This window comes from Cupressus sempervirens, chromosome 8, assembly GCF_028749045.1.
Source record: "Cupressus sempervirens isolate cs-2001-9-10 chromosome 8, ASM2874904v1, whole genome shotgun sequence".
NCBI classification, from domain to species: domain Eukaryota; kingdom Viridiplantae; phylum Streptophyta; class Pinopsida; order Cupressales; family Cupressaceae; genus Cupressus; species Cupressus sempervirens.
In genome coordinates, this window is record NC_143125.1 from 670756781 (window position 1) to 670770828 (window position 14048).

General features: G+C 36.1%; 1 protein-coding gene across 2 annotated transcripts in view; it reads left to right on the forward strand.

Moving 5' to 3' along the window:
* The first annotated feature begins 761 nt into the window (after positions 1-761).
* Positions 762-14048, forward strand: part of LOC149544225 (fructose-1,6-bisphosphatase, cytosolic-like) — a 119264-nt gene continuing 105977 nt past the window's right edge. The window contains exon 1 of one of the 2 annotated variants that reach the window (XM_089798741.1): positions 762-1273. In XM_089798741.1, coding sequence (XP_089654867.1) covers positions 998-1273 — 276 coding nt within the window. In that variant the 5' untranslated portion in view covers positions 762-997. The remainder of the gene's footprint in view (positions 1274-14048) is intronic. The other variant, XM_089798740.1, reaches the window with a different exon arrangement.

Here is a 14048-nt window from a genome sequence, read left to right on the forward strand (position 1 = left end):
TTATTTTTGGTTTTGTGGAATAATTTTTTATAATTTTACAACTCTATCTCTATCTTTACATATTGTATCAAATTCAAAGTTAAACACTAGGGCCTTGCGTCTAGTATGCTATGATGCAACTCTTTTGTTTGTAGGACACACATGAAATAATCATGATGTAAACCAAGAATAATGACCATATTGGACCAAGTAATGAACATGCTAATAAGTTAAATCGAATTCTAAATCTTTTAATTGAAACTAAGAACAAAATGGTCAACTTAGAATAAAAAGTAAGCAAATATCAAGAAGCTTGTAATCGAGGAAAGGAGGAGGAAAATGATGAACAAGAAAGAGAAAACAATCTCACCATCTCTCTCCCTCTCTCCTTCCTTCCGTATTAAAAACGAATGACTCTATTGCTAACGAAGATAATTGATTATGTATGAATTTTGAGGTTTTATTTATAGCATCCATTGAAACCTTGCCTTTGTTGTATAGACATCATCACTTGCTAAAGGACTTAGGCTACCTATGTATAAAACTAATAAACCATTTTTTTTTCCGAGTGGACCATCCGTTTCTCATCCCATCCCCATCCATTCTACATCAAAGACCAAAGTGCAATTACCAATTAAATTATGATATTATGTAGATTCACAATAAAAGAGACAACCTGAAGAAATCACATGAGACTGAGTAAGGAGTTTTATGTGAGTCCCTCATTAAAAATCTTTCATTCATTCATTCACTCACATAGTATCCTAACGTTTATTTCTTGTGTGGAAATTTAAAAATAAATCAAAAAATTTTCAGGAGAGAAAAAGTACAGATGACGCGGCGCCAGATCACCATCAAACGTAATTTTAAGCATTCTATTCAGCGTGATCTTGACATGAAAGTTAGCATCCATCCGGGCAGTTGATTTTTTCTTGGGATTTTGAAATAAACGCATAAAAAGCACTGTCAGTAGTGGAAGATTAGAAATGACGCGCCTCCAGGTCATCATCAAATTCCTATGCAATCCATTCAGAAAACGAGCAAACGGGCGATACTTATAAAACCGGATGGCCAATATATAGTTACCAGAAACTTGGAGAAGTTTGATAGTGCTTCTGCATTTGGAAGAGTCAGGATGGATCATGCGGCAGCTGCTCATAACACAGACTTGATGACCATAACGCGCTTCGTGCTTAACGAGCAGTCAAAACATCCCGAAGCGCGTGGCGACTTCACAATTCTGCTCAGCCACATTGTCTTTGGCTGCAAATTTGTATGCTCTTCTGTCAACAAGGTAGATTTCTCCCTTACCCAACATTTTACATTTCGTTTTTCATATTTTTGGGCGTTTGGGGATTCTATATATTTTTAATATCAACTGTTCTTTTCAAATATATAGAATTTGAAGGATCTCTGTTGAATCATTTTAAAATAATTCCCCAGTTGCCCCCTTAAATTTTGTCGTTAATTCCTTTATTTTCTTGGAAGCCTAGTCACGGGTATGAGTCACTTGTTGGCGTCTGAGTACCTGCCTGCTTTTGAAATGAATGCTTATGCTTTCGGTTGATGAAGTTTAATTGGGATTTGAAAAAGCGCACTGCATTTTTCGTTGGCTACTCGTCTGAATGGGTATTAATAAGAATATTCAGTTAGCTTTCGATTCAGTTGAACTCTGGTCATTGTTTTCTTTGATGTGCCGAAAATGATGACTCGATACCTGATTTCTCCGTCATCGCGTCACTGGGTTTTTCCAACACACACAGGGTTAGTCGCATTCGACTTTAGTTAGTGTGAGTTGAAGATCCATAATCTGTTTTGCACACATTTTTCAATGATCCATGATAAGCTTGGTTTTATTGGTGTCTAATCTAATGCCAAATCTTAGTCTTATGACTACCACATTAGGATCGTTTGTAGATTTAATACTAACTTCTATGCACAATCAGTTCATAGAATGGGGTCTGGGCATATGAATTGCATTAAGAATTGAGAAAGGAGCATATAAATGTATAAATGAAACAAATTCAGTACCCACAAATATTTCTGAATTAGCCGGGAGTAATCCCAGTGTGGGAAAGTTCATCCTGTATATTACCTTCAATTCGCTATCAACTAAGAAACACACCGTTACAAGTCCACAGTGATATGTCATGACCAAATGCCTTTCTCCCTTGTTATACATCTCTAAAGCCCTATTCTATGTTGACTTTTCATTCCTTTATACTCTGCATCTGACCTCAAACACTTAGATGACTCTTAATGTGCCCCTCAATGCTCTGATATGACTTAAGCATACACAACATTCGAGTCAAAATAAGCGTACATGAAATGCAAGACAAAAGTTTCCACTCGAGGACAGACCCAATAGACAGTGTTCCAATCCATCCACACTGGGTGACAAGTTTCATCTTCTGTCATTTAGGATGAGATTAGACTTGAAAAAACGCTTTCTTATGTTGTCTGTTTTTTGGACAAGTTTGTCCTGGGATAAATTTGTCACATATTCATGGGGCTGGTTTTGTGTGGACAGATTTGGCCCTGTGAAATGCTGTAGTAAAACAATATTTGCTGAAGATTCTTTAAGGCTCCTATTCTTCCTAGATGAATTTTGGAGCTCTGTAAAACACTGTGAATACCTAGAGAATTAATCTTTAGCCGATCATTGGGCTAGAATCTTTTCTCTTTATATGAGAGATACTCACATATATGATAGCAACACAAGCCACATCTGGATCTGATTCTGACCATGCGCCCCAATTGGTAGGCTTTTGGCTTCCAAAATATTAGTTTCCTCCAAGTTGGGAGCAATAAACCCATTACCCAAAGATCTCTTATTCATCATCATGGAATGTGAAAATGAAATATCTCATGTTGATGAATTCCTCCATTTTCTTCTTGGAATGAATCTTGGCTTTGCTTGTCAGCTGTCCTTTCTGTCCAACTTGACCTTTCTCCTCTCCTGGTTTTCTTCACCTTCGGTTACTGCACCAAGTCTTCCTTAAATTTCATACAGAGGTAAAGTTTCAAATATGGGTAGCATGAGACATGTTTCTTCTTCGTACAACATGGAAGGTTCAAACATGACCATGTTTCCCACATTGACAAAGTCATGCATTCCCAGGGAGGGAGGTAGGTTTAAATGAAAGCATTTCCACTTACTTCCCCATATCTCAGAGGGACTGTAGCTTAATTGCTTAAGTTTCTTGCTTGCATGTAGACTTGATCTTTACTCAGTTATAAAAATACTTTATCTTCCACTTCGAACATATGCTCAGTTTTATGTTGATAATCTCTTGCTGTGTTCATTGCCTGCAACTCTTTAACCTGCACATGCAAGTAGATGTGGATTTATGTCACTTTTTTCAATCAACTTTGAGACTCGGTATCTATAGAAATGCTCCTTTTTATTGTCTTTTTAGGATTAGGAATCAGGATGTAAGCAAGGCTCTATTGTTTGAGTGTTGAACATATCCCAAATTCTCATCACATGCTTGTGGATACTTCCTATTATAACCTCAGAAGAGGTGAAGCAAATAGTCCTTATGTCACTTTAGTCTAACTCGGTGTTGATAGTTTCCCATAAAATTTGTCAAAAACCAGCACGAGCACCTTTATATTTATTTATTTATTGGAAGAAGGATTCATAATTTCATGGAATAATACATGAAACAAAAACAGAATAAAGCCTGCTGCATTACAGCTATAGCCAGTGGAAAGAAAAACTACAGCTCTGGAACAAAGAGAGAGCCTTGTATCTTTGCTGGGGGCATTAGCACTAAGAAAACTGAAATGCACTCAAACATTGGCAAAAAGCAACTCAACCGCTCAACCCTTTGATGGATTTCGACATTGATTGATAACCTTTCCCTCAGAATACTCTTCCTTGGCCTGGAAGGAACAGTTGTGGCACACATTACCCAAATTTCTATTTTCAGCTGCTTCTTCTACAAAACGAACATTCTCTTCTGAGCCTTGAAATATCACCTCACATTTTAACACAAGCTCACAGGTTGATAATTTCCTGGCCACTCCATAATGACGAGCAACTTTGGAGGCATTAGTTTCATTCTTTCATCTTTAGACATACGAAAATTCTCATTGTCAGAAAACATTTCTTCCTTCAAGAGTTGTTCTAATCTGAAATCAAACACAATTGTTGCAAGTTGCAACCATTGATATGCCTAGCCAAACTATGCATCTTGCATATACTGCTTCTTGTTGGCCTCATGTTTATGGCTCAAGCTGAGATATAGTAACTAAGTTGCATCAGAGGTGTCCTTGAGGTACCAAAGATGAGCCAAACGACCAAATGAAATTGCTAGAGGAAACCTATATAATTATGCACTTGCTTTAATTTTGTTTGGGCTTGTAAGTATTTGGTAATTGGATGGTTGGTATGAATGACTACTTCCTTATCTAGGAAGTAGTGTCCCCCTCCGCATCTCCTCCTCATTCTCCTCCTCTTCATTATGTGGATAAAAGCACACGACTCTATCATATATTTTCAAGATTGCCCTGGGAAAATTCAGTATGGTAACAGAATGGTTTTCTTCTTTCCATGTTATTGCTCCCATGGCATAGTTACTTTCATCTGTTTGAACCTGAAAGAGTTGCTGCAAGTATGTAGTTCTAGCAAAGTGCTCTGCTCATATTGTGTTTTGGCCAATTAAAAGCAACATGGTGATTTGTGCCTCATGAACAAGGCTTAACTCCTATAATTATGGCATGCAGTGGAGTTCTAAATGAGGAAAGTGTTACCTTTAATGCCACCAAATATCAGAGAATGGCTTTAATGCTTCTTGCTTAAATTATGCTAGAAGGATTATGCCAACTGAGAACAACCTCCATGCTTGCTGGATTAATCCTCAACTCTCCTCCACTAGTTGCATATCTAAGGGACTATTGCACATTTACACTTTTTCTTGTTTAACAAAAGTTTGTACTCCAATGATATTTGCAATATTCATGCCAATCACATCAGGTATTCTTTATAACTAGACTTAAAACTAGAATGTCATCTGACTATACTTATTTTGATAAAGAAGACCATATATAAAACCACAATTAGAACACTATGACTAATCCTAAAAAAAGCGGGCAACATGGAATTGCACTGCAAAATGAAACTAGAAAAACCAGGAGACTATCAATTGTCAAGTGTACCATAGAGAAAAAGAGAAACAGTCATCTAAGTCACAAGTTTATAAAATACCATCAACATAGAGAAAATTAAGTAACAAGTTCTATGACACCAGCAGTGGGAGTGGATACTAATTATCAATGTTGCTCCAACATAGGAAAAGCTCAGACATGTTACCAAATTTTTGAGTTGGACTCGAGACTTGGTAAAAGTGTGAGGAATATGATTCACAAAAAAAAACAGAAAGAAGTTAATGCATTGAGAGGGCATATAAGTCTACAATGATCATTAACTTGTAGTTCAAATATTGTACCTAAAATGCTCAAAATTTGAAAATTTGAAATTGTAAAGTCAAATAACACATTATTCTCTCTCAAAATCATAAAATAAAATTGAACAACCATAGTCCAACTGTTTACATATGTCAGTAAACGGCTAAATACCATCAACATTGTCCTCTTTCCCCTCCAATACATCTGCTCTAAGATGCTGCTAATCTCTCCCATTCAGCTAGGTCTTCATCAGCGATATCATTACATGCTTCTTTGGCAGTCCTTTTAACAAATGTATTGATGTCATCCAAGTAATGGTATCATGAGGGCAGTCCAACTTTTGGTTTGAACTTGAAGGTTAAAGTTGTAATAGATGTGTACAAAATCATTCAGGTGCTTTCAGGTCAATCTTTTTCTCTTCTTAGTGTGAATGCTTTGAAATAAGCTGCAATTGCATTCTCACCCAAGAACATTACTGGCGTGGGACAAAAAATGGGTAGCTGGCCTTTAAAGATTTTGTGTAAGCGTTGTGATTGTCCCACTTCAAGTTTACAAATAAAACATATAAAATAATAATATAAGAATTTACTAAAAAAAATTCATAACTCAATTCTCCCAGCTAAAAATTAAAAACATTGGACAACATTCTCAATTCAAACCTCTTGCACCACACCCGCAAAAGATTGCACAAAGTCTCAGCATTTTCGATTTCCTGAAGAATTTATGGACTTTAAGAACATCAATGTGCCGCTGAAAGCCAGAAATTTTTAAGAAGAGGCTTGTTCCTACCATTTGTCCATCTTTTTGATAAGATGTTGCATCCCTTCTTTTACCATACTTTCTTTTGATCATCAACTACAAGCTGTATGTATTTAGTGGCTTTCTCTAGCAATAGACACTCAGATCCTTAATTGTTCGAGTTTTCAGCTCCATACAGGAAATTGTTGAATTCTTTTACTGGCTTTTTCCAAAGAGCCACTCACCATTTAAAGCTATATTTTAGTAACAAGCCTACTGCAGTTGTTCTGACCTTACTGTGTTTCTGTTTGTTCCAAGTAGTACCTTCAACTGAAGGTTCTGCCCCTGCCCCTTGAAGCTCATGAGTAATAAAGAAAGGAAGGAACACAGCTAATGTCATGAGTCTTTGGAGTAGAGGAAAGTAGATGTCAAATGTGTGGGCCAATAAAAGAATTCATAAGTGAGTCGAGATTGTAATTCATCACTGCTGCAATTGCTTCCCTCGTCCTCTTCTTTTCCTTTTTATTGTATTCATATAAAAATTGGTGATTATGCATTTTCTTTTCTGCTTCTCATTGTGTACATCAGGATATACCTTTACATTGTGTCTAAGCATTTGAGAAGAGTGATATCTTAATTGACTGTTTCCGTTGGCTTTTGTCATAGGGAGGTAGCAAAAGTTACAGCTTGCATGCAAGGTCTTTCTTGCCTTTGCCTTGTGTTGAACTTGCCATTATTAATTTTAACGTAGGAAAAAATAGGGTTCTGAAATAAATGGAAAGACAAACAACAAAAGGATTAAAGAGAATGAAACAATTGTATAGAGAGTTGGGAAATGAGAAAAAATAATGGGCAACATAACACTTAGGTTTTCAAAATTGAAATTTGAAAAACAAAAATACAATTAGATAGATACCTTTGCCAATTCCACTCCAAACTTGATTCAATCTTTAAACTCCCCATCCAAACACTCTAGGCATGTCTGTTTTATGTTTTATATGAAAGAGAGTTTGACGTTGAAACTTTTGAGTTTGACTTTGAGACTTAGGTATGGATTTTGCAAAAATTGGAAGATTCCAGGTGAGCCCATCAACCAGACCCAACATTATGGTGAGTTCTTATGGTTGACAGATGAACTTGCAAGTCATGTTGAGTAACGAGTTTGTGCACGTTTATGCATTATGACCCCACTGTTTTGTAGGCTATTTTTTGCCTTCTTCCATAAGCTTCAAACCATTTAGAGTGGCATCTTCTGCCTCCTTAGGCCTCTCATGCGTATTGATATGAAACTCATTTGTAATTTTTGTGCTTTATTATCCCTCTCCTATATTGCTTTGTATTCTGCCCTAAGTTCAAAAAATCCAAATGAAATAAGAAACACAATATAGTGAGAGATACATCTTAACCTAGAAGTAAGATGAGCATGTTTTGGCTCCTGTAATAAAATTAGTTAACAATATAATCATAATACATGTAACACATTCATTAAGTTTGAGAGTGAAATACGCTTATAGCACATAATTTTCATGGGTTCAATCCACAATGAGGGTTGACATAGGAAAGACACGATGAGGTGCCCTAATTATCTCTAGCCCTAGGCCCAAGCGTGGAAATTCTGCCCACCTTGAGCTCATGAAGTTACAACCAAGCTTATGAAGTGGTGTACTTGGCGGAACCTATATGTTGTTCTCCTCCATCACACTATCCTTCTCTCTTATGATTTAGAATCCATCTCTTAGATACCTCAATAGCTAACACATATAGGCTTGGAGGGAAGATTGCAATAGGGTGACCCTAATTCAACCCTTGTCACAAGAGTGGAATCTCTATCTCCCTTGGCCTCATGTAGTCCTTAACTATTTTCCTAAGGTGGTGTACCTAGTGAGGCCTCACCATTCCCTCTCCTTGCACTTCCTATTCTTCCTAATATGGCTCATTATTGTAGGTAAATGGGTTTGTCAACTTTACATTGTGTATATCTGTTCTAAGCATACAAATATATTAGAGACTTGCATATGTCTATTCTAAGCATATAATATATCAATATTCATATTCATTCAAATATGATGGAATATTGTCATTGATGTCAAAGGCACTTAGAAGATTGTTGTGATGTTGTCATTGATGTCAAATGAAGAGATGAGATTCTAGTTGCCTATAACATGATGATTTAATCAGTGGAAGATTAATCTGTGCAAAGGTATCAAAGAAAAACCTTATATTATGAGTTTAGATATATAAAGAAAATCTTATATCATGAGTTTAGATATTTCAAGAAAAGCTTATATTATGAGTTTAGATATATAAAGAAACAAGTGATACATTGATGCAGCAGTATTGTATTACTATTAGATTACCATGCTATAAGACAACATACAACAGCAATGTAGTGAAGAGTATGCACAGGATATGAAGGTAAGATTATAAAAAGAAATGACAAAGAAAGTAAATTAAGAGATGCTGTCAAGACTCTTCAATAAACATTCCTAACTATAGGAGCAGCATTACTTAGTGTATCTAACATGGGTATGAGAAAATTAGACGAATTGGTGAAACAACTTCATTCCAAGAACCTCCCGATAGTTTAACTTTAAACATATCAACAAATGATGGCAGTATATAGAAAATTCATTCACACAATATCAGGTGCATGCGAAGACATTCAAACAATATATTAAAATATATGCTGCATTAGCCATAATATATTCAGAACTTTGGAAGATGCCAGATATATGTGTTCAAACATCATAAGGCCATAGTAAGAAGTTGAGCATTGGAAACGTTGGAATTAAAGCAGCAGTTCATGGCAACATTCAGAACATTCACACACAAGCAGCGACGTCAGTGATTCAAAGTCAGCAAAGATGATAGTTATACAGGAATATCAGGTTTCTAAGATGTATTTGGAATTAGATCCATGCCAGCCATGGAGGACAAAGTTCAGATTATATAATTGATTCTGAGAGAGCAACAACAAGTTATAAATAGCTGAGACCCAAATTTAAAATGGTTCGATAGTTTTACCAAATCATGGATGCCAAACCATGGAAAGACGGTGATAAAAATAAGTAATAGATTACAAATTTGAACAGCGATCATGCCATCCTGAGTACAAGCCGAACAAACAATTTTTGCATCACCATTTATAAAGTCAGTCTGAATTTGAGGTAACAGTGACTCATGAATATGAATATTCCAAGAGATGTGGTCAAAACAATATGTGGAGTCGGGAGTTAAGTATGATTCTTGAAAGGACAATTATAATCTATGTATTTCAGCAGCAACAATTGTTCAAGTAATAAAAGACAGAGTTGAAGAGAACGTAATCATTATGTAATAAATTTATAAAAATGGGGCAGTGATTATAGTCTCATCAATTTGAAGTATGGAGACAAATTTGGGTTGTGAGATGTACTGTCTGGAGTTCAGATGACATAAACAATATCATGGATAATTCATCTGCCAAGTCAGTGATGAAATCAAAGGCAAAAGACGTGGTCAAACATTCTACGAATCAGGAAGTTAATATTTGAGCAAACTATTAAAATTTATTATCAAGTGGTGTTAATGAGAGATAAGGCTCCATGGTTAAAAAGGAAAATAATTATTAAGCAAAGACAATGATTTGTTAGAGTAAAGGGTTAATTTAATTTAATTTATTAAATTACCTTTACTCCCTTCTTAAGATTTCACTTTATGCACTTTGCATTTCCATTTAATTAGTAATTATTAAATGTCATTTATCTCTCAGGGCTTCCCTTTTAGATTTTCGATTTCCTTTTATAAGGATTGATATTTTGTAATTATATCTCATTCTTTTAGTTTGATAATATAATTTGCATATTTTTAGAGCAAAACCCTTGTCTCTTATTTGTTTTTTCTTCTCTATGACAGGTTCTTACATGTAGGTATTCTTCAGGTTTTGTGGATTTGTATTGCTCAAATTCTTCATGGTATCAGAGCTGGATCTGTTGTAGCTTGTTCAGTATTTGGAGAAAAAGAAGAATGAGGGTTTGACAAAACAAGTCTGACATTTTTTGGGTATTTTCTATGAAAATTTTCTATGAAAATAGGGGAATCTCAGATTTTTGGAGCACTTTGAGGCCAAAGAGACTTCATGGTTGGATTCAAAAGGCGTCGAAACCCCCATTTTCATATAAAATTTGTTGATTTTGGACAATGCCGACCAGGGAGGCAATTTGTTTTTGCATACTAGGGTTGTATGACCTCTGACACACATTATGAGGCAAAAAAATACAAAAAACGTGATTGGTTGCGCAGGCAGTTTAAAAAAAACACCGTCGTGGTGTCTAGTAGTCCGCTGTTATCCACAGGCCGTCACAACAAAACCATCAGTGGTCAACATCGCTCAACTGCCACTGCTCCTCCCTTATGCTACTGCTTCGCCACCCAGTCACCACCCATGTCCCACCACCACCGACTCACCACCCAATCGTCGCTCCCACTTTGCTTGGCTGCTAGCTTGCGGTCATGTGGGAGGGCTGAGGGCTTAACTTTAGCCCCTTTTTCATTTATTTAAAGGGTTTGCTATTTTTTTTGGTTATATGGAGGCCCTGGCAATCTTTTCGCTCTAACTTCAGCATACAGGGGTTTTTTTTCGATTCGAAAAAAGTGCCGGAAAGCTGATTTAGAGACGAAGACAATGGCGTAAATATTTTTTTGGATTTTTTTCTAGTTTGGTACCCATTTTTTTGCTGGAAGTCCGTTGATGTCTTCAATCTTCCAGGAGCATAACTTGCTCGTTATAGCTCTGTTTTTCAATCCGAAAAAAGCGTCGGAAAGCTCTTCTCGAGCTCGGTCTTTTCACCAATATTTTGTGCTAGTTATTTGTGATACACAACTGATGTCTTTTTGCTCTATTCTTGTATATGCATTCCTTTTGGAAGATGGGGTGTGGGCTTTTGCATTGTAGGGCTTTTTTTTTCATTATTTTCTGTTATAATATCAACATATCAAAAAACTTCAAAACCCCTTCTTAAAACAATGGTCGAGACCTCTTCTTGTCTAGTGCTTCTAAACCCACACAACTTTCACACATGAGGATCTCATATGGAGTGGCTTCTTTGTTCAAAGGGTTTGTGGTCTTGTTTAGATACAGTGCAACTAGTATTTCAGAGTCAATATTAGAGTTTGTATGGATGGATTCAATATCGAACCAACTTTCTTCCTTGCATAATGGACAATTTTTTAGATGGACGTGAAGAGTGCCTTTTTGCATGGAGACCTTCATGAGGAGATCTATATTGAGTAGCCTCATGGTTTTGTGTAGGACTCTTCATTGGTATGCAGGCTTCAAAGATCTTTATATGGTGTCAAATAGGCCCCTCGGACTTGGTATGAGAAGATGGATTCCTTCTTGCTTGCTTCACAGTTCACTTTGTGTCATTTCGATCCTGTAGTTTACATTCAGCATCATGGGCCTGACTTATTGATACTTGTGCTTTATGTAGATGATCTCATTATTACAGGTTGCTCATCCTCTATGATACAGAGTGTTTAGTGAACCTTGAGAGAGCAGTTTGAGATAACAGACCTTGGACTTCTGCACTATTTTTTGGGCCTACAAGTTGTTCAGCTTTGGATGGGATAGCCATACTCCAGCAGAAGTATACTCTTGATATGCTTTAGAGATTCGACATGCTTGATTGAAAGCCTGCTCCCACACCTTTTTAGTTGGGTGTTGTTTTATCTACCACTTGCACTACTCCTACAATGGATTCTACTTTATACAGACAACTTGTGGGTAGTTTGTTGTAGCTAGTCAGGAGGTTTTGTGGCTTCGACAGTTGATGACAGAGTTTGGATTTCCTCCTGATAGTCCCACCTTTCTGTGGTGTGACAATTAGAGTGTTGAACACATTTCTTGCAATCCAGTTGAGCATTAGTGGACCAAGCACATTGAGCTTCACATGCACTTCATCAAGCATTTGATTCAAGATGGCACTTTGAGCTTGGAGTACATTCCCACTGCTATTTAGGTTGCAAACATCTTCACTAAACCTTTTGCATCCTTGCGGTATCTTCAATTGCTTCTATGCTTGGGGTGAAGGAAGTTGTCCTTGGGGGGTCTCAGTGATGAGTCCTTTTCTTGCTATCTCTTTTTGGAGTAGGGTTTTTCCCATGTGGTTTTTCTTGTTTCTCCATTTCGTAGAGATTTGATTGTGATTGGGTACCTCATTAGGCCTTGTTGCCGGGACCCAAGTTTGCTTTCAGCAATTGCCTTGTTTCCTTGCATTTTCTACATTGTTTGTAGTTGCATTGTTGCTCATCTTAAGGGGGGGTGTTAGAGTAAAGCATTAATCTAATATCATTTATTAAATTACGTTTACTCCCTTGTTAAGATTTCACTTTATGCACTTTGCATTTCTATTTAATAATTAATTGGTAATATTAAATGTCATTTACGTCTTAGGGTTTCCCTTTTAGATTTTTGATCTCCTTCTATAAGGATTGATCTTTTGTAATTATCTCTCATTCTTTCAATTTGATAATATAATTTACATAATTTCAGAGCAAAACCCTTGCCTCTTCTTTGCTTTTTCTTCTCTATGACAGGTTCTTGCATGTAGGTATCCTTCGGGTCTTGTGTATTTGTATTGCTCAAATTCTTCATGATTCACATAATCAAAAGACACATCGTTAATTGAGTTGAAGCAAGACATCTCTTCACAAAAAGTCACATTTTTTTAAGAGAATATATATAGAAATCATAATTGGGATTAAAGTGTGTAGGGTGAAGAATAGAGGTAAAGAGTAAAGCATATATGAGTGGAGTAAAATTTGCAGTTTATTTACATATATACATCAAAGTATGTGTGATGGATAATGAAAAAGTGTGAAAGATATGAACAGTAAACAAAGGAAATAAATATATATTCTCAGATATATGTATGCAGATTTAGAAGAAGAGTGGGTGTTCAATTCAAGTTTACATAATATATCATAAAGAGATAAGAGTGTGAATCCAGAATGAGATAGAAGAGTAAATTTATTCTGATATATGTAAGTAAATGGATCATATGAGGAGCTATTAAAGAACACATATTCAGATTTAATAAATCTAATATATATATATATATAGGAAGAGTGTTCTTTGAAGACAGTAAGCTCTTAGACAAAGAAAAGAAAAGAGTTGCAGATTTCTTAAAAGAAAAATGTAGAAGAAATGTATATGCAAATATAAAATTGGGAAGGAATAATTGTGCAAGAAAAATGTCCACCATCAGTTGAGTTGGCAACATTATCAAGGTGGAAGAGAAGTTTGAGTGCAGTGAGTTGGTGCTCATGAAGAACATAGTGGGGGTTGGTGCTTCCAGTAGGTCGGAGCTTATGAAGTGTGGGAGTTGGAGCTTCTAGTGAGTTGGTGCTCATAAAAGAGTTGGAGCCTCTAGTAGGTTGAAGCCTACAAAACATTATAAAAGATCAAGTTTATATATAAAAAGCGATTATTTGCCGTGGTTTTCTCCCGCATTAGGTTTCCACGTAAATTCTTATGTAATTTTGTGGATTGCATAATGGTTCATTTCAACATTTGAAGTTAATTGCTTGGATTGAAGTTTAAAATTGCATAAGTTGTTATTATACTGATTCACCCCCCTCGTCCTCTTAGTATAATCGTGTGCTCTTCAAAATATGCATCAGCATTATAATTATTCTATCATACCATAGTAACTCAAATTATTATTGCAATCTGATCTATTATAAATGATATCTTAAATAGTTATCTGTATTTGTCATCTAGATTTTTGCTGCTTGGATTGCTTGCCTTTTTGGAGTTGACACTTGAGACCCGATGGCTGTTTGTAGTTGTCTTCTAGATTTTTTCTGCTTGGATTGATTGCCTTTTTGGAGTCAATGCTTGAGACCCTTTATATCTTGGAAAGGATGAGGCATGTCCT